General features: G+C 41.6%; 1 protein-coding gene across 1 annotated transcript in view; it reads left to right on the top strand.

Annotated features, from left to right (window-relative positions):
• Positions 1 to 3,012: 3,012 nt before the first annotated feature.
• kcnh4b (potassium voltage-gated channel, subfamily H (eag-related), member 4b) overlaps positions 3,013 to 21,977 on the top strand; it is a 62,792-nt gene continuing 43,827 nt past the window's right edge. The window contains exon 1 of the mRNA XM_064923716.1: positions 3,013 to 3,611. Coding sequence (XP_064779788.1) covers positions 3,536 to 3,611 — 76 coding nt within the window. The 5' untranslated portion in view covers positions 3,013 to 3,535. The remainder of the gene's footprint in view (positions 3,612 to 21,977) is intronic.

Raw genomic sequence — 21,977 nt, 5'->3', positions numbered from 1 at the left:
AGATGGATGCACTACAAGGAGGCAGGACAATGAAGCCCCATTAAAAATGGATTACAGCGAATAGCTCGGAGGGGGTTGTTATTTTCCTACTTATCCGAGCTGTATTTATATATCTACAACTAGTACAGTACAGCTGTTTCTCTCCGGATTAGTCCCTCATCGTGCTCTCACGCTCTCTTTCTTTCTTTCCCCACTCATCTCTTTCTCTCTGTATTTTCTGTGTCTTTCCTGCTGTCTCGTTCCAGCGCGCTGACTTCTTACCACGAGGGTGAACACTTCTATCCATCACCCTGCCAGCACTGTGCCCTTCCTCTCTCTCTCTCTCTCTCTCTCTGCTCTCTCCCCTTTCTCTCTCCGGTCTCTCCCCATGCCCCTACTGCTCAGCCCATCTGTCTGATATGAGTTAGTGCTGCGCCCTGCGCTTCCAGTCTCCCGTGTCTGTCGGTCTTTGTCTTCCTCGACCAGCCCGGCTCTGAACATGGTGCCACAGAGAAATACTGTAGAGCTGAGGAGGAGGAGCATATTGGGGTGTATTCAAACGGATATTGATTTCCATACGATGCTCAGAGGCTGAGCAACACAGATCTGAAGGCAATTTGACCATGACCTTTGCCCTAGAGATATGGCTCTCTGTGCAGTAAAGATCCATGATGATCACAGGGAAATAAGTATGTTTTCCCTGTGATGTTCAGAGGCCGAGGGACAGTGGTCTGAATTTTGGCTAAAAATGTCATAATTAGATTTACGACTTTGGTACAGTAATCAAACATTTGGCTCTAAATGTTGAAGAGTTGGGTCTATCATCTCAGGGAGGAGAGCATATGTAAGAGGACATTCTCAGCTACTGGAAAAAATACATGTTTGGATATTAAAATAATATATTTATGATCTTGATATTCTTTGTGTATGGGTGAATTTGACCGGGAACATAAGCGGTGTTCGAATTGAACATAAAGGATTCATATAAATTCATTTAACTGTATAAAGCAGTACACACCTGTAAACCAGTGTTTTTTTGTTGTGCCCCACAAGATGAAAATGGTTAGATACTGAATGATGAGCTTTTGTTTACACTTCTCTTTTCATATTTAAAATGAGGCGTGTCAATTTGATTTCTGTCGATTCAACAAATGTCTCCAAAATCATTCTGTACAAACTTCCTAGTATACCGAACAAAAACACAAACGCAACATGTAAAGTGTTGGTCCCATGTTTCATGAGCTGAAATAAAAGGTCCTCAAAATGTTCCATACACACATCCCTTTTCGTGAGTGTTTATCCTTTGCCAAGATAATCCACCTGACAGGTGGCATATCAAGAAGTTGATTAAACAGTGTGATCATTACACAGGTGCACCTTGTGCTGGGGACAATAAAAACACACTCTAAAATGTGCAGTTTTATCAAACAACACAATGCCACAGATGTCTCAAGTTTTAAGGGAGCATGCAGTTGGCATGCTAACGGCAGGAATGTCCACCAGAGGTATTGCCAGAGAATGTAATGTTCATTTCTCTACCATAAGACGATTTTAGAGAATTTGGCAGTACGTCCAACCAGCCTCACAACCGCAGACCAAGTGTAACCACGCTAGCCCGGGACCTCCACATCCGACTTCACCTGCGGTGTCGTCTGAGACTAGACACCCGGACAGCTGATGGAGGAGGAGTATTTCTGAGGAGTATTTTTGTTTGTAGAAAAAAAACTCATTCTGATTGGCTGGGCCTGGCTCCCCAGTGGGTGGGCCTATGCCCTCCCAGGCCCACCCATGGCTGTGCACATCCCAGTCACGTGAAATCCATAGATTAGAGCCTAATGGATTTATTTAAATTGACTGATTCCCTTATATGAACTGTAACTCAGTAAAATCATTGAAATTGTTACATGTTGCGTATCTATTTTTGTTCAGTATCATTTTCCATTTCCCTTCATTCATATGAGATGCCATAATAACACCCCTAGACTCTAGTTTAAAACAACAACAAAAATGATGCTACATGGAAAAAGATCCCTTTTGGTATTCTTATCTTATTCTTATCTTGCATCCTCTTCAGAAGCTATTATACTTTCTAGCGGGAATTCTGTTTGACCAATGAGTCAGAGTGAATTAAGATCTGCGGTTAGGTATGTGCTTAGCTTCAAGTCTTCATTATAAAACATCTCTCGGTTTATCCTTTTAATACCTTTCCAGCGGCTTTCCTTCCGGTAATTTCCTTGGAAGGACAGGGTGGGTGCAAGAGAGAACAGATGAGATTATCATACAAGTGATGATGAGGCATACAAGGAACAGGTATTCTAGGAATGGCATTCTGAACTACACTCAGTGATGATACACTAACAAATTGAGGAACCATGGTTACGGTTAATAAAGGTTTTTTTTTTCCGAAAAGCCTCCTCCAAAACAATTTACTTGTTTACACTGCCTCATAAAAGATGCAATATAATACAGTAATTCCCATAACTGCACTACGCATATTCATAAAATCTTGAAAGGCATAAAAAGTATTTTTCTCATCGATTCCAAAATGTGTCCAAGAGCAGCCTCTCATCACTATAGGAGAATATAGGAGAATAGTCCAATAAAATATGGTGAAATAGAATACAATAGCCTTTTATTGATCTCCCAGCAGGTAATCTATCTTTCCCCAGGCGCCAGACATGTAGACAACACCTGAGGGTTGATAGCAGAAGTACAGGCTGGAATTGTCCTGTCAACGCCCACTCCTAGAGGAGTCCCCCCCACCCCCCTCTTCATCCCCCCAGACGACCCCAGGTTTCTATAGAGAATGCCAGCCGTGTGAAACCTAAGAATATCATTGGCTGAGCCACCACAGGAGTGGATGAAAGAGGGAGTGCAGAGAGAAAGAGAGAAAGAGAGTGTGTGTGTGTGTGTGTGGGGGGGGGGGGGGGCAGAGTGAGAAGGCTTACGAAGATGTAACTGCTCTGCCTGCCACAGCAACTCGGCAGAACAGAGAGAGAGGGGGGGAACAAGGGAGGGACACACAAAGAAAGAGAGAGGTAGAAAGATGCCTTGCCGTGTTGTGGATTCTCTCTCCCGTGGTAAACAGAAGCCCCATTGGACTGAACAGGAAGACTTAAGCTACAACTTCTGGACTGGTGCTTGGGAGAGGGCGAGCAGCAGCACCTGAAGAGACGCACCGAAGTACAGCAGATCTCTTTTGGATCTCGACAACACCTGAACATCCAACTGGATCCCTTTTCTGATCTACCGTTCTACATACCTTCGCTGCTCACTAAAAGCGCCAGGACCCGGCTGAACTTCTACACTGATTCTGATCACCGACTCCACCCTAAGACCAAAGTGGAGGGACCCAACTGGGGCTCTGCGTGGATGGACTCCACCACGGTGGCCTCTTTTAGATGTGCTTCTCTCCCCTCGCTATACTGCCGGACTGGCCCCGCACCCACCTGTGCTCCCTGAGAGGCCTCAGCGGACCCCTCCCACCACCACCCTGGTGCCTCTGGGATGGTGTGATCATTGCGGGACCCATCGCTGACCTTAGATCAGGGCCAACATGCCGGTGATGAAGGGCCTCCTGGCCCCCCAGAATACCTTTCTGGACACCATCGCCACCCGCTTCGATGGCACCCGTGAGTACACCCTAATATACCGTAGTATGTCCTAGTATACCATAGTACTGTAGTGTAATGAAACATACCGTAGTGTACTCTAGTATTGTAGTGCTACTGAAAACATACCTGTCCACTTTTGGAAGACAATCAATCATAAGTGACAATAATAATAATAACAATAGATTTTTTTGGCATAGTGTTTTTTATTATATGGCGACTCTCAAAGCGCTTTACTGTGGCTCTGCAAACAAGTTAAAACACAAGCAGGTTGCTGCAACAATCAATGCAAAAATCATAGATTCACAAGTGAATATGTATTCAGTCCAAAACAAAAATGATGCAAACACACCACGTTTTGATCTTGGAGGGCCGAAACAATGTGTATGAAGAGTTTTTCTCTCTGTCTTATAAAATACGTTTTGGGATCATGTGTAATATTTTGAATTTGTTTTTTGCAAAGCACAGTGTATAAACACGAATGGATGAACTATTTCGCTGTGCTTCCACTGCCGCCCATATAACCTGTGCCACAAACACTGTCTGTGTGTAGACCTCTGTGCCTAAATGATGCTTTAAACACCATGTTGCATGGAAGAAAAACATTGTAGGTGTAGTATTGTCACACTTTATTTAAAGTCATCATGTGCTTTATTTACTTGGTATAAGGATGTGTGAGCTTTTATAATGTCGCATTATTGTGTATTTCTGTGTGGCAATTTGTCGACAAACTGGAAGTTATACATCTTGGCTTTAATCTAGTGTCTTCGGAGAGTATTCACACCCCTTGACTTTTTCCACATGTTGTTGTGTTACAGCCTACATTTTAAATTGATTAAATATACCCCATAAAGTTAAAGTGGAATTATGTTTTTTTTGTGCTACTTTTACAATTGAATTAAAAATGAAAAGCTGAAATGTCTTGAGTCAATAAGTGTTCAACCTCTTTGCCATGGCAAACCTCAATACGTTCAGCAGTAAAAATGTGCTGAACAAGTCACATAATAAGTTGCATAGACTCACGCTGTGCGCAAAAATAGTGTTAAAGATGATTTTTGAATGACTACCTCATCTCTGTACCCCATACATACAATTATCTGTAAGGTCTCTCAGTCGAGCAGTGAATTTCAAACACTGATTCAACCACAAAGACCAGGGAGGTTTTCCAATGCCTCGCAAAGAAGGGCACCTATTGGTAGATGGGTAAAAAAAAAGCAGACATTGAATATCCCTTTGAGCATGGTGATGTTATTAATTACACTTTGGATGGTGTATCAATCCAGTCACTACAAATATACAGGCATCTTTCCAAATTCAGTTGCTGGAGAGGAAGGAAACCACTCAGGGATTTCTCCATGAATCCTTTGGTTACAGATTATAACGGCTGTGATAGGAGATAACTGAGGATGGATCAACAACATTGTAGTTACTCCACAATACAAACCTAAATGACAGACTGAAAAGAAGGAAGTCTGTACAGAATAAAAATATTCCAAAAACATACATCCTGTTTGCAACAAGTCACTAAAGTAATACCGCACATAATGTAGCAAAGCAATTCACTTTTGGTCCTGAATACAAAGTATTATGTTTGGAGCAAATCCAATACAACACATTACTGAGTACCACTCTCCATATTTTCAAGCATAGTGGTGGCTGCATCATGTTGTGTTTATGCTTGTAATTGTTAAGGACTGGGGAGTTTTTCAGGATAACAAAATACATGGAATGGAGTGAAACACAGCTTCCAGAAAATAGTATCTTTCAAACTAGAGATTTCATGACTAATTGAGGTAAGACAGTAATTCTGCTCAAAGATTATGCATGTATGAACTGCACATTGACACATCCAGCCCCCAAAAAAGGAGGTTTAAAAAATACAGTTGTGGACAAAAGTTTTGAGAATGACACAAATATTAATTTTCACAAAGTCTGCTGCCTCAGTTTGTATGATGGCAATTTGCATATACTCCAGAATGTTATGAAGAATGATCAGATTAATTGCAATTAATTGCAAAGTCCCTATTTGCCATGCAAATTAACTGAATCCCAAAAAACATTTCCACTGCATTTCAGCCATGCCACAAAAGGAACAGCTGACATCATGTCAGTGATTCTCTCATTAACACAGGTGTGAGTGTTGACGAGGACAAGGCTGGAGATCAGTCTGTCGTGCTGATTGAGTTCGAATAACAGACTGGAAGCTTCAAAAGGAGGGTGGTGCTTGGAATCATTGTTCTTCCTCTGTCAATCATGGTTACCTGCAAGGAAACATGTGCCATCATTGTTGCTTTGCACAAAAAGGGCTTCACAGTCAACACAATCAACCATTTATCGGATCATCAAGAACTTCAAGGAGAGCGGTTCAATTGTTGTGAAGAAGGCTTCAGGGCGCCCAAGAAAGTCCAGCTACTGCCAGGACCGTCTCCTAAAGTTGATTCAGCTGCGGGATCGGGGAACCACCAGTACAGAGCTTGCTCAGGAATGGCAGCAGGCAGGTGTGAGTGAGGATGGCCTGGTGTCAAGAAGGGCAGCAAAGAAGCCACTTCTGTCCAGGAAAAACATCAGGGACAGACTGATATTCTGCAAAAGGTACAGGGATTGGACTGCTGAGGACTGGGGTAAAGTCATTTTCTCTGATGAATCCCCTTTCCGATTGTTTGGGGCATCTGGAAAAAAGCTTGTCCGGAGAAGACAAGATGAGCGCTACCATCAGTCCTGTGTCATGCCAACAGTAAAGCATCCTGAGACCATTCATGTGTGGGGTTGCTTCTCAGCCAAGAGAGTGGGCTCACTCACAATTTTGCCTAAGAACAGAACCATGAATAAAGAATGGTACCAAAACATCATCCAAGAGCAACTTCTCCCAACCATCCAGGAACAGTTTGGTGACGAACAATGCCTTTTTCCAGCATGATGGAGCACCTTGCCATTAGGCAAAGGTGATAACTAAGTGGCTCAGGGAACAAAACATTGATATTTTAGGTCCATGGCCAGGAAACTCCCCAGACCTTAATCCCATTGAGAACTTGTCGTCAATCCTCAAGAGGCGGGTGGACAAACAAAAACCCACAAATTCTGACAAACTCCAAGCATTGATTATGCAAGAATGGGCTGCCATCAGTCAGTAGGTGGCCCAGAAGTTAAATGACAGCATGCCAGGGCGGATTGCAGAGGTCTTGAAAAAAAGGGTTAACACTGCAAATATTGACTCTTTGCATCAACTTCATGTAATTGTCAATAAAAGCCTTTGACACTTGTGAAATGCTTGTAATTATACTTCAGTATTCCATAGTAACATTTGACAAAAATATCTAAAGACACTGAGGCAGCAGACTTTGTGAAAATGAATATTTGTGTCATTCTCAAAACTTTTGGCCACGGCTGTACTTAGTAGTCTCCAAAGTTCCAGAGCATGGCTTTAAATATCTGCTCCGAAATAAGATTAAAAGATGTCTGCAGAAAGAATGGGGTATCAGCTATGACTTGACACCTTGACCTTGACAAAAATCTATTTTGGTTATTGAACTACAGTAAGTGAAGTGGATTTACACCCGGTAACGGAATTACATCATAGGTCCCTGATCTGTACTATACAGATATGCATAATTATGAATATGAATATCACTCTCTTCATGGTGATATAGCCTGAATAGGTACACAAAGGTTGAAATATGCAATATCCTTTGCATATTTGGGTATTATTCTAATCTACACACTTGTTATTGTTTTAATGAGCTCCACCCCCAAACAAGACCAAATTTGGTTGGACCGGTCCAAATTTTAACCAATCACATCTGTTTCACAAGTTTGTAGAGTACAGTACAGCACAAAACAGTACAGCAGAGTTCAGTACACTAGAGTACAGTAAGGTATAGTTCAGTACATTATACTATCCTCATTATACTGTCCAGTATGCTCTACTGTATTAAACTATATTCTACTGTACAGTGCAGCACAGGACTGTACTGAACAATACTCTACTCAATTTGATTTAACTTTAATTGACTTTACTGTACTCTATTGTACTCTACTGTGCTCTAATGTACTGCACTGTGCTCTCCAAACTTCTGAAGCATAGACGGCTATGATTGGTTCAAATTTGGTCTGGTCTGGACTGGACCAAATCTGAACCAATCATCCATGTCTATGTTTGTGAACTAAAACCAGTCCGGACCATGTCAAAAAGCCCGGACCATATCAAAAAAACAACGCCTGTGGATGTTGAAATCAAGGCCGGGGGGATCTGACCAAGTTTAAACTACTTCTCAATTTCCATGGACATCCAGTGTCGGTCGGTGCTCAGTGAGTAAGGATGCTGGTTACAGTACATGGAAAGAGAAGGGGCTTATGGGTAGGTGTCAGTAAGAGCTGGGAGAGGTGACATTAAATAGAGAGAGAGGCAGAGGGAGAGAGGGAGGGGTTGATTTCACACTTGCTTTGACCACCAGATGACAGAATAAGAAAGGAAACAGTTATGAGCTGAACATAGTAGCATGCAAGTGGAAGGAGGGTCTGTAACAGGTGACACAACCGTGGTTTTTGACCACTATAAATTCCCATTTTAGCAGTAGTTGGAATTGCAGTAATTCTGTTACTGGTTTTTGGGAAATATCGGGCAATGTTTCTTAACTTTCCAAATGCACTGTAAGTTTTTCAGACCTTTTTCAACATTTTGTTACGTTACAGCCTTATTTTAAAATTGGTAATATATTTTTTTACCTCATCAATCTACACACAATACCCCATAATGACAAAGCGAAAATAGGTTTTTAGACATTTTTGCAAAAAAATATATATACAAAAAACAGAAATATCTTATTTACTTAAGCATTCAAACACTCTGCTATGAGACTCGAAATTGGGCTCAGGTGCATCCTGTTTACATTGATCATCCTTGTGCTGTTTCTACAATTTGATTGGAGTGCACCTGTGGTAAATTCAATTGATTGGACATGATTTGGAAAGGCACACACCTGTCTATGTAAGGTCCCACAGTTGACAGTGCTTATCAGAGCAAAAACCAAGCCATGCGGTCAAAGGTATTATCCCGTAGAGCTCAGAGACAGGATTGTGTCAAGGAATAGGTCTGGGGAAGGGTACCAAAACATTTCTGCAGCATTGAAGGTCCCCAAGAACACAGTGGTCACAGCATTGAAGTCCCCAAGCACATGACAGCCTGCTTGGAGTTTGCCAAAAGGCAACTAAAGGCCTCTCAGACCTTGAGAAACAAGATTCTCTGTTCTGATAAAACCAAGATTGAACTCTTTGGCCTGAATGCCAAGCGTAACAACTGGAGGAAACCTGGCACCATCCCTACTGTGAAGCATGGTGGTGGCAGCATCATGCTGTGGAGAGGTGTTTCAGTGGCAGGGACTGGGAGACTTGTTAGGATCGAGGAAAAGATGTACGGAGCAAAGTACAGAGCGATCATTGATGAAAACCTGTTCCAGAGAGCTCAGGATCACCTTCCATCGGGACAACTCTAACCACACAGCAGAGAAGAATGGGAGAAACTCCCCACATACAGGTGTGCCAAGCTTGTAGCGCCATACCCAAGGCTGTAATCACTGCGTAAATGGTCTGAATACTTATATAATACTTATATACTTATATAAATGTGATATTTAAGTTTCTTCTTTTCATAAATGTGCTAAAAAACAACAACTGTTTTGCTTTGTCATTATGGGGTATTGTGTGTAGAATAAGGTCGTAACGTAACAAAATGTGGAAAAAGTCAAGTGGTCGGAAAATACTTTCTAAATGCATTGTACACAAGGCAAATAATTTCTCCAAAACACAATATGTGTTGATATTGGGTTGCAGGGGTCTTTACTCCAATATTATTGTGTTTTGATGTATTTCCAAAACCCTTTAAGACTTTTTCTGGTAGTTGTTTTCTAAGACCCTCTTTCCATATTTTTGCCTTAAATATGCCCAAAAAATATATTCAAATTGACTCTTAGCTTTCATTTGACACCCAATTTTACATGCTCCTATGAACTCCACATGTTGGTGCTCAGATGAGTCCGTTTACCTGGAAATGCCCATATATAAATTTTACACATATACTGAACAAAAATATAAACACAACATGTAAAGTGTTGGTCTTATGTTTAATGAGCTGAAATTAAAGATCCCAGATTTTTTTTCATTTGCACAAAAAGCTTTTCTCTCAAATTTTGTGCACAATTTTGTTAACGTCCGTGTAAGTGAATATTTCACCTTTGCGAAGATAATCCATCCACCTGACAGGTGTGGAATATCGAGATGCTGATTAAACAGCATGATCATTACACAGTGCACCAATAAAATGCCACTCTAAAATGTGTAGTTTTGTCACACTACACAATGCCACGGATGTCTCACGTTTTGAGGGAGCTTGAAATTGGCACGCTGACTGCAGGAATGTCCACCAGAGCTGTTGCCAGATAATTTAATGTTAATTTCTCTACCATAAGCCGCCTCCGACTTTGTTCCCAGGCAGTTGCAACATCTCAATGGAGCTGTATACTGTAACAGTTCTTGTGCTCTGAGCTGCCATGCCACACAGTGTAATTTCTGCATGGGGTGTCTTCCTTGTTTTGTACCTAGTGGAGAGACTCCAGGGACAGGGAGGCTGTGTCTCAATGTAAACTAATACCAAGGGGACAGGAGTGTTGCTGCTTGTTGTCGATTCACCCCATCTTCCTCCAGTCACCCTTTGTAACACTGAACTGTTGTGGTGCCTGATAACGCCTCTGTTCTACATACTGTATCAGACCAAGGGTAGCAAAGGGAGGGTATATAACTGGAAACTTTTTGTTTACCAGTAAACTACCTGAATTTTGGTAACCTTTTAAAGGATTTTATTATTTTATCATGAGCCATCTAGTGGCCATTTTGTGTACTACAGATTATCACAGGTGTCTGTAATTATCTCTGACTTTGTTCTAAATAATTATAAAATAATCAAATATGATTCTTTTAAAATAAAAAATGTAATGAAAAACAAAATCCTATATACACTGCTCAAAAAAATAAAGGGAACACTAAAATAACACATCCTAGATCTGAATGAATGAAATATTCTTATTAAATACTTTTTTCTTTACATAGTTAAATGTGCTGACAACAAAATCACACAAATTACCAATGGAAATCAAATTTATCAACCCATGGAGGTCTGGATTTGGAGTCACACTCAAAATTAAAGTGTAAAACCACACTACAGGCAGATCCAACTTTGATGTAATGTCCTTAAAAACAAGTCAAAATGAGGCTCAGTAGTGTGTGTGGCCTCCACGTGCCTGTATGACCTCCCTACAACTCCTGGGTATGCTCCTGATGAGGTGGCGGATGGTCTCCTGAGGGATCTCCTCCCAGACCTGGACTAAAGCATCCGCCAACTCCTGGACAGTCTGTGGTGCAACGTGGCGTTGGTGGATGGAGCGAGACATGATGTCCCAGATGTGCTCAATTGGATTCAGGTCTGGGGAACGTGCGGGCCAGTCCATAGCATCAATGCCTTCCTCTTGCAGGAACTGCTGACACACTCCAGCCACATGAGGTCTAGCATTGTCTTGCATTAGGAGGAACTCAGGACCAACCGCACCAGCATATGGTCTCACAAGGGGTCTGAGGATCTCATCTCGGTACCTAATGGCAGTCAGGCTACCTCTGGCGAGCACATGGAGGGCTGTGCGGCCCCCCAAAGAAATGCCACCCCACACCATGACTGACCCACCGCCAAACCGGTCATGCTGGAGGATGTTGCAGGCAGCAGAACGTTCTCCACGGCGTCTCCAGACTCTGTCACGTCTGTCACATGTGCTCAGTGTGAACCTGCTTTCATCTATGAAGAGCACAGGGCGCCAGTGGCGAATTTGCCAATCTTGGTGTTCTCTGGCAAATGCCAAACGTCCTGCACGGTGTTGGGCTGTAAGCACAACCCCCACCTGTGGACGTCAGGCCCTCATACCACCCTCATGGAGTCTGTTTCTGACCGTTTGAGCAGACACATGCACATATGTGGCCTGCTGGAGGTCATTTTGCAGGGCTCTGGCAGTGCTCCTCCTGCTCCTCCTTGCACAAAGGCGGAGGTAGCGGTCCTGCTGCTGGGTTGTTGCCCCCCTAAGGCCTCCTCCACGTTTCCTGATTTACTGGCCTGTCTCCTGGTAGCGCCTCCATGCTCTGGACACTACACTGACAGACACAGCAACCTTCTTGCCACAGCTCACATTGATGTGCCATCCTGGATGAGCTGCACCACCTGCGCCACTTGTGTGGGTTGTAGACTCCGTCTCATGCTACCACTAGAGTAAAAGCACCGCCAGCATTCAAAAGTGACCAAAACATCAGCCAGGAAGCATAGGAACTGAGAAGTGGTCTGTGGTCACCACCTGCAGAACCACTCCTTTATTGGGGGTGTCTTGCTAATTGCCTATAATTTCCACCTGTTGTCTATTCCATTTGCACAACAGCATGTGAAATTTATTGTCAATCAGTGTTGCTTCCTAAGTGGACAGTTTGATTTTACAGAAGTGTGATTGACTTGGAGTTACATTGTGTTGTTTAAGTGTTCCCTTTATTTTTTTGAGCAGTGTTTGCACCATCAACTTAGTGAATAGCATTGGTATTATATATGAGGATTTCAGCATGAAATACTGTATTCTTTTATATTCATTTTTTTTTACATACTTTTTTTTTTTACTATGTCTTTGTTGTAAATGTTTTGGTGCCAAATTGGTGGCAGTTGCAGAGTTAATTGAAAATAATGCCATTGTTGGTTAGATGTTTTTTTCTTTAATTAGGTTATTTTCTCTTGAACCATATGGTCTATCAACTAGAAACTAATGAACAATATGGACACAGATATATATTTTTTAAAATCATACTATATATGAATACATGTTTTAAAAGTTATTCAAGTGAGGTGGCAGGTAGCCTAGTGGTTAGAGTGTTGGATTAGTAACCGGAAGGTTACAAGATTGAATCCCTGAGCTGACAAGGTAAAACTCTGTCATTCTACCCCAGAGCAAGGCACTGTTCCTAGACTGTCATTGAAAATAAGAATTTGTTCTTAACTGATTAAATAAAAAATTAATTGCCAAAATTACCACAGATTACCTGTTAAATACAAAAATTACCCAAGATTCTAGTAACATTGGAAAATGATTGATAAACCTAATCAGACCATTGACTACAAATGAGTTGGAGCTTTAATGTTTCTAAAATAATTCATGGTGAGATGAATGTAATTGTAGTACGAGAGAGTTGATGTCAGTGTGTGTAATTGGCATAGTTGTTAAATAGAAGGACATAATTGTATTTTTCTCAGCAGTGAGTCAACCACTATAATGAAGGCTCAGAAGCTGTCTTCTGAGCATGGAGCACAAATCCAATAACGTTGATTAAGGATTGTGATTGTGAGCCTTGGATAATGAAACAGTATATTATAAATACTTCATTGACAGGAAGAAAATAAATAGAAATGAAAAAATGTCTTAACCCATTAATATGATCATTTCATGATGATTACATATCTTCCGTTATTTTCATTACAATCTGGGACGTGCCCCCAAGCCCCCCCCCCCCAAAAAAACGTTGACCGAGCACATGAACAATTGATGCAAAAGCAGCCTTGCATTGGAGAGGTTATAAAATCAACCCAAGGAAGAAGTTACCACAGTAAATACACGTATTCGTTATCTTATCAAATATTAGGTGTGTCCACATTTACCATTTTCAAGCTTCCTTCCCCCCTCGAATGAATGACATAAATGTATGATAGAATTATCTCTATTCATTGTAGGGAACAAGTCCCGTGACGGAGCCCTATATTCCACAAGCAATATAGGTGGATGAGTAGTCTAAAGTAAGAAGGCTGATATCTCTTGAGACGCCCTAAGCTTTGATTGATGGTTCCACTGCCTGTCCGCTACTGTGTTACAACTGTAAGTGACTGGAAGGAGATACCAGATGTTCTATGTCATTTTTTTTCAAGATCAGATGAAGCCGTAACACTAAAGGTTATCATAAAAGCACTGTACTTGTTTCCTTCACTTTCATTTTCTTATCTTGTAGCTTTGATGTGCGATTCCTGTCCAGTCGTGAATACGCTTTTGATGTCTATCTCTAAACGACAGTATCAGCGTGTTAGGCTGCCTGGAGCAGGGGAGGCCCTCACTTCCTCTCTATGCTCAAAAGGGTCAAGGCATGAACCTCAAAGCCACTTCCAGAGGGGCCAAACAAACACACAAGCCAAACTTTCTTCATTCACAACCACAACACAGAGGGCAACTGAGTTAATTTCTCAATGCCTTTTTGGTATTTAGAATACATTTTTATGAGTGAGTCAATTTTGACATGATCCAGATTGTCTGTATAGCTCAGAATTTGTCTAGGCCTGTTGCATTACCCTCACTGTAAAAGTTGTTCATTTTTGTTGTTGTCAGAGATGGCTTTTAATTTCTTCCTTTGAGTGGTCTTCCCTTAGAACTTTGTTTGCTTCATCATGGGCAGAAGCACAATAAAATAGATGGGTAGGCTACCGCAGGCAATCAATGTTGGAAGCGCTTGCCACCGGACGTGGCTGAAAGTGTGTGCGTATCTGCAGCTGTGAGTGTGTATTTCAATATGTGGGTGTGTGTATATGTTTGTGTGTGTTTATTTGTTCATGTGTGTATTTCCACAGTGTCAACTCTCCAGTCTGACCCCCCCAGTAGCTGTAGGCAGGGAGGCAGCAGTCACTCTGTGGGTAGCATGGTTATGGGGCAGCTGTGAGCCGAGATAAGACCTTGGTTCATTTCTCCCCGCACACTTTTCATTGAAAGGCGGTAGGCAGATAAACCAAGAAGGGACAAGGCGAGCGGCGTCAGTAGATTGAACCAGGTGGCGTCATTGTTAACTGGGTGATGAATGGGGTCTGAGGGCCAGCACTAAGGGTTGAATAGAAGAGCTGCCTATGACAGCTCGTGGACAGTTGAAGTGATTGGGTTAGCTACTTCTGTCTCTTTCTGTGTGTGTGTGTGTGTGTGTGTGTGTGTGTGTGTGTGTGTGTGTGTGTGTGTGTGTGTGTGTGTGTGTGTGTGTGTGTGTGTGTGTGTGTGTGTGTGTGTGTGTGTGTGTGTGTGTGTGTGTGTGTGTGTGCGTGCGTGCGTGCGTGCGTGCGTGCGTGCGTGCGTGTGTCTTTGAAGCTGAGGGATGGGATAATAGATACACCATCCTCTGTGGTATTCTGCTTTAAGGATGAAGAATGTGTTGTAATACCAGGTTAGCTCCAGAGCAGACAGTCTGTTTTAGATGAAATACATTTAGCTAGATATGGTCATTTTGATTGGTTAATTGATTTTACATTGAATGATCAATTGATACTGGCATTGAGTTAACTCTGTATTGGCCAATTGTGCAGGTCATTGCTTGCGGTGCAAATATGTTCATTCTGAACGAGACAATAACATTAACGTCAGCTAATGACAAGGGAGAATGCTACGTACCCAGCTAAGCAGCGTAATTACGTGCATCACAATGCTGCTCTGAGCCTGCTCATTTTTTACTAAGGGTCGAAATGAGCTTTTGTGACATGGCCCTCGATCTGTGTGCTTTGAGTATCACATTCACATTGGCTGACTCTACATAGTCTAGCATCTCGTATGTATAAGGTGAATAGCAGTCTCTTGCTCTAAGCATAGCTCCAGCCTGTCGTTAGCTTAGCTACAGTCTGTTGCTGTTAGCATTAGCACCATGCTCCAGTTTGTTAATATAATAACAACATATGACAATTATCAGACATTTTAATCCAAAGCGACTTTCAGTCATGCCTGCATGCAATTTTGTATGGGTGGCTCCAGCAGTAATCGAACCCATGATCCTGGCACTGAAAGTGCCGTGCTCTACCAACTGAGTTACACAGGACCTGTTGTTAGCATTAGCAGCTATCTCCAGTCTGTTGCTGTAACCATTAGAATCTAGTTCCAATCTACAGTTCTGTGCCTTATAGATGTGTAATTAAATTATATAGAGGCAAGATCCTTGAAGGAAGATCTTTAAAGCTGCAATATGTAACTTTTTGGGTAACCCTGACCAAATTCACATAGAAATGTGTGTTATAGATATGTCATTCTCGTTGAAAGCAAGTCTAACAAGCAGTAGATCACTTCTATGTACATTATTTATATTTTTCCCAAATATTTTATTTTCGTACATGGAAAAATATTTCACAACGGTTTAGATGGTATAATGATTCTCTACACTATACTTGCTTGTTGTGTTACATAAACTATTAACATTTTAGCAACCAGGAAATTGAGGAGTGATTTCTGCATAGTGTATCTTTAAGAGGATTATGGCCAAGGACTGAGACACTGCGGAACACACACACACACACACACACACACACACACACACACACACACACACACACACACACACACACACACACACACACACACACACACACACACACACACACACACACACACACACACACACACACTAACTGGTTGTGCCAAATTTAGCTACGATGACTCCAACCAAACGCTTCCTGTAATTGTTGATCAGTCTCATGTCGCTGCGGACAAATTTTGTCCCACTCTGGCTTGCAGAACTGCTTTAACACAGCAACATTTGTGTGTTTTCAAGCATGAACTGGTCCTCTCAGTTGGGATTAAGTCTGGACTTTGACTAGGCCATTCCAAAGTTTTGACTCGTATGTCCATAGAACATTCTTCCAAGAGTCTTGTTGATCATCCAGGTGCTTCCAGGTTGCTTTTTGGCAAACTTTAGTTAACTTTTTGGATGAGATGGGTCCCATTATGTCTGGCGAAATCCAAACACTGCATTCCACAGTAAGAACCTCATACCAACGGTCAGGCATGGTGGTGGTAGTGTGATGGTTTGGGGATGCTTTGCTGCCTCAGGACCTGGACGACTTGCCTTAATAGAAGGAACCATGAATTCTACTCTGTTTTAGAGAATTCTACAGGAGAATGTCAGGCCATCCGTCTGTGAGCTGAAGCCGAAGCGCAGCTGGGTCATGCAGCAAGACAATGATTCAGAACACATAATCAAGTATACATGAAAATGGTTAAAAAGCAACAAACTTGTTTTGGAACGACCTAGTCAAAGTTCAGGCCTAATCCCTACTGAGATGTTGTGGCAGGACTTGAAACGAACAGTTCATGCTTGAAAACCCACAAATGTTGCAGAGTTAAAGTTCTGCGTGGAAGACTGGGCCAAAATTCCTCCACAGTGATGTGAGAGACTGATCAACAACTACAGGAATCATTTGGTTGCAGTCCTTGCAGCTAAAGGTGGCACAACCAGTTACAGTGCCTTGCGAAAGTATTCGGCCCCCTTGAACTTTGCGACCTTTTGCCACATTTCAGGCTTCAAACATAAAGATATAAAACTGTATTATTTTGTGACGAATCAACAACAAGTGGGACACAATCATGAAGTGGAACGACATTTATTGGATATTTCAAACTTTTTTAACAAATCAAAAACTAAAAAATTGGGCGTGGAAAATTATTCAGCCCCTTTACTTTCAGTGCAGCAAAATCTCTCCAGAAGTTCAGTGAGGATCTCTGAATGATCCAATGTTGACCTAAATGACTAATGATGATAAATACAATCCACCTGTGTGTAATCAAGTCTCCTTATAAATGCACCTGCACTGTGATAGTCTCAGAGGTCCGTTAAAAGCGCAGAGAGCATCATGAAGAACAAGGAACACACCAGGCAGGTCCGAGATACTGTTGTGAAGAAGTTTAAAGCCGGATTTGGATACAAAAAAGATTTCCCAAGCTTTAAACATCCCAAGGAGCACTGTGCAAGCGATTATATTGAAATGGAAGGAGTATCAGACCACTGCAAATCTACCAAGACCTGGCCGTCCCTCTAAACTTTCAGCTCATACAAGGAGAAGACTGATCAGAGATGCAGCCAAGAGGCCCATGATCACTCTGGATGAACTGCAGAGATCTACAACTGAGGTGGGAGACTCTGTCCATAGGACAACAATCAGTCGTATATTGCACAAATCTGGCCTTTATGGAAGAGTGGCAAGAAGAAAGCCATTTCTTAAAGATATCCATAAAAAGTGTTGTTTAAAGTTTGCCACAAGCCACCTGGGAGACACACCAAACATGTGGAAGAAGGTGCTCTGGTCAGATGAAACCAAAATTGAACTTTTTGGCAACAATGCAAAACGTTATGTTTGGCGTAAAAGCAACACAGCTCATCACCCTGAACACACCATACCCACTGTCAAACATGGTGGTGGCAGCATCATGGTTTGGGCCTGCTATTCTTCAGCAGGGACAGGGAAGATGGTTAAAATTGATGGGAAGATGGATGGAGCCAAATACAGGACCATTCTGGAAAAACCTGATGGAGTCTGCAAAAGACCTGAGACTGGGACGGAGATTTGTCTTCCAACAAGACAATGATCCAAAACATAAAGCAAAATCTACAATGGAATGGTTCAAAAATAAACATATCCAGGTGTTAAAATGGCCAAGTCAAAGTCCAGACCTGAATCCAATCGAGAATCTGCGGAAAGAACTGAAAACTGCTGTTCACAAATGCTCTCCATCCAACCTCACTGAGCTCGAGCTGTTTTGCAAGGAGGAATGGGAAAAAATTTCAGTCTCTCGATGTGCAAAACTGATAGAGACATACCCCAAGCGACTTACAGCTGTAATCGCAGCAAAAGGTGGCGCTACAAAGTATTAACTTAAGGGGCTGAATAATTTTGCACGCCCAATTTTTCAGTTTTTGATTTGTTAAAAAGTTCGAAATATCCAATAAATGTCGTTCCACTTCATGATTGTGTCCCACTTGTTGTTGATTCTTCACTTAAAAATACAGTTTTATATCTTTATGTTTGAAGCCTGAAATGTGGCAAAAGGTCGCAAAGTTCAAGGGGGCCGAATACTTTTGCAAGTCACTGTATTTAGTGTAAGGGGGCAACTACTTTTTCACACAATGGAATTGGGTGTTGCATAACTTTGTTAATTAAAAAAATGAAGTAAGTGTATATATTTGTGTGTTATTTGTAAACACAGGTTCCCTTTACTTAACATTAGGTTTTGGTTGAAGATCTGATTTAAGTATAAAAAATATGCAAAAAATAGAGAGAACCAGAAAGGGGGCAAATACATTTTCACAACACTGTACAAACACAAACACGCTCACCCTTACACACGCACATACACACGCATGTTTTTGTCAGTTGATGATGCACATTGTGCACTTACAGTTGAAGTCGAAAGTTTACATACACTTAGGTTGGAGTCATTAAAACTCGATTTTCAACCACTCCACAAATGTCTTGTTAACAAACTATAGTTTTGGCAAGTCAGTTAGGACATCTACTTTGTGCATGACACAAGTAATTGTCCCAACCATTGTTACCAGACAGATTATTTCACTTATAATTCACTGTGTCACAATTCCAGTGGGTCAGAAGTTTACATACGTTAAGTTGACTGGGCCTTCAAACAGCTTGGAAAATTCCAGAAAATGATGTCATGGCTTTAGAAGCTTCTGATAGGCTAATTGACATCATTTGAGTCAATTAGAGGTGTACCTGTGGCTGTATTTCAAGGGCTATCTTCAAACTCAGTGCCTCTTTGCTTGACATCATGGGAAAATCAAAAGAAATCAGCCAAGATCTCAGAAAACATTTTTAGACCTCCACAAGTCTGGTTCATCCTTGGGAGCAATTTTCAAACGCCTGAAGGTACCACGTTCATCTGTACAAACAATAGTGCGCAAGTATAAACACAATCATATCGCTCAGGAAGGAGACGCATTCTGTCTCCTAGAGATGAACGCACTTTGGTGCGAAAAGTGCAAATCCATCCCAGAACAACAGCAAAGGACCTTGTGAAGATGCTGGAGGAAACAGGTACAAAAGTATCTATATCCACAGTAAAACGAGTCCTATATCGACACAACCTGAAAGACCGCTCAGCAAGGACTATGGTTTGCAACTGCACATGGGGACAAAGATCGTTCTTTTTGTAGAAATGTCCTCTGGTCTGATGAAACAAAAATAGGACTGTTTGGCCATAATGACCATTGTTATATTTGGAGGAAAAAGGGGGAGGCTTGTAAGCCGAAAAACACCACCCCAACTGTGAAGCACAGGGGTGGCAGCATCATGTTGTGGGGGTGCTTTGCTGCAGGAGGGTCTGGTGCACTTCACAAAATAGATGGCATCATGAGGTAGGAAAATGATGTGGACATATTGAAGCAACATCTCAAGACATCATTCAGGAAGATAAAGCTTGGTCGCAAATGGGTCTTCCGACCTGACAATGACCCCAAGCATACTTCCAAAGTTGTGGCAAATGGCTTAAGGACAACAAATTCAAGGTATTGGAGTGGCCATCACAAAGCCCTGACCTCAATCCCATAGAAAAGTTGTGGACAGAACTGAAAAAGCGTGTGCGAGCAAGGAGTCCAACACACCTGACTCCGTTACATCAGCTCTGTCAGGAGGAATGGGCCAAAATTCACCCAACTTATTGTGGGAAGCTTGTGGAAGGCTACCCAAAATGTTTGACCCAAGATAAACAATTTAAAGGCAATACCACCAAATACTAATTTAGTGTATGTAACTTCTGACCCACTGGGAATGTGATGAAAGTAATAAAAGCTGGAATAAATCATTCTCTCTACTATTATTCTGACATTTCACATTCTTAAAATAAAGTGGTGATACTAATTGACCTAAGACAGGGAATTTGTACTTGGATTAAATGTCAGGAATTGTGAAAAACTGAGTTTAAATGTATTTGGTGTATGTAAACCTCCGACTTCAACTGTATGCTGTACTCCACTATGTTTTGGGTGCTTTGTCAGTGTGCTTCTATCAGACTTCTATGGCCCCTCTCTGTTGTGAGGCAACTACTGCCTCTATTCCTAGCGTTGGCAGTGATCTTAGAGATGTAGCCTACAGTGTATTAGTTCTCAAGAAGCTTAGTAGTGAAGTCAATTTATATTTTCAGACATGAGACAGTGGCATACACTGTCAGGCTTAACACATTTTAAGCTTGAGACACAAAGCCTTTATTGACAACAATTGACCCTACGCCTTACTGTTGCAAACTCTGACAATATTTTTCCGGGCAGCCTCATTCCTCATTCAAACCACTGAAGAAAAGCCCTCAAAATGATCTCAAACTTGTTTTTAATACACAATTAAATTAAACACATAATACACCTTGCTGATAATGAGACTCTCGGGTATGTTGTGGTGGACTGTCAATAAAATTGCTTCACAGGAACCTGGTAAAATGATTTTTGTAGTGTGGCTAGCCACTGGATGGCTCTACATGCACTGTCAGCATGCAGTCAAAGCTACAAACTACCTTTGGAGCTAACAAGTGCTCTCAAATCTGATGTCGACAGCAGATTAGTTATATTCATAATATAACTTAACTAGCTAACATACATTTGGAGAAAACAAGTTATATTAACTAGCTAGCTAGCTTTAGCAACATTGGTAGTCAATGAGAGCCAGCTAGCAAACAATACAACAAAAATGATTCTGAAAATACTCCAACAGGCTCAATTCAATCTATCATAGCTAAAGGACAACCACAATGCGGGTTCACTCAATCTTTATTCTGTGTTGTGATTTTGAGGATAGGTGTGTTCAGGTCAATATCTGTGTCAATACCCAATGACAACATCCACAGGAGGTGTGTGGATGTGGTGTGTGTTGGTTTTGACAGCATTGACATTCGGAGATAAGCAGCGGTGTGGTTTTCCTGTATTTACAGTTGATTAAATTGGGGCAGTTGCATCAATGAAGAAAGTTGCAAATCCGACACTAAAGATGACAGCGCAAGTGAGCATGGTTAGTCAGTATCAGAGAATGAAAAATACATTAAAGTACAGAATAGCTCAACATTTTGGTGCCAAGATATTCTTACACTGTGATTTATGGGGTACCCTTGACCCACTTGGGAGACAATATAGAGATACTGCTGACTAGAGTTAGTGAATGTATTCTTAGACCATATTGCATAAGCTGAAGATGTAAAGGGTTGGCTTTAGCAAAAACAAACTAGCAAAACAAACGGTAGTCTATAGGCCTACTCTGCTAAATGTATATAGTGTTTGATGGTTAGGACTACAAGGTAGCATGTAAAGAGGACATGGATGCCTATAGTATTTGCTACGTTGTCAGTGTTTCTCTCTACATTTACATTTAAGTCATTTAGCAGACGCTCTTATCCAGAGCGACTTACATCAGGAGTTATTGGCATTGCTTCAGTAGACGCTCATTGTTTGACACTCTTTGAACTTGTTTGGTGAGGTGCAGTTTTCTGACATTTTGTAGCTACAAAACGATAAAACATTGACAGTCAGCGTGTCCTCATAACGAAT

The sequence above is a fragment of the Oncorhynchus masou genome, chromosome 18 (assembly GCF_036934945.1).
Source record: "Oncorhynchus masou masou isolate Uvic2021 chromosome 18, UVic_Omas_1.1, whole genome shotgun sequence".
Taxonomy (NCBI): domain Eukaryota; kingdom Metazoa; phylum Chordata; class Actinopteri; order Salmoniformes; family Salmonidae; genus Oncorhynchus; species Oncorhynchus masou.
This window is presented reverse-complemented; position numbering and strand designations above follow the sequence as displayed.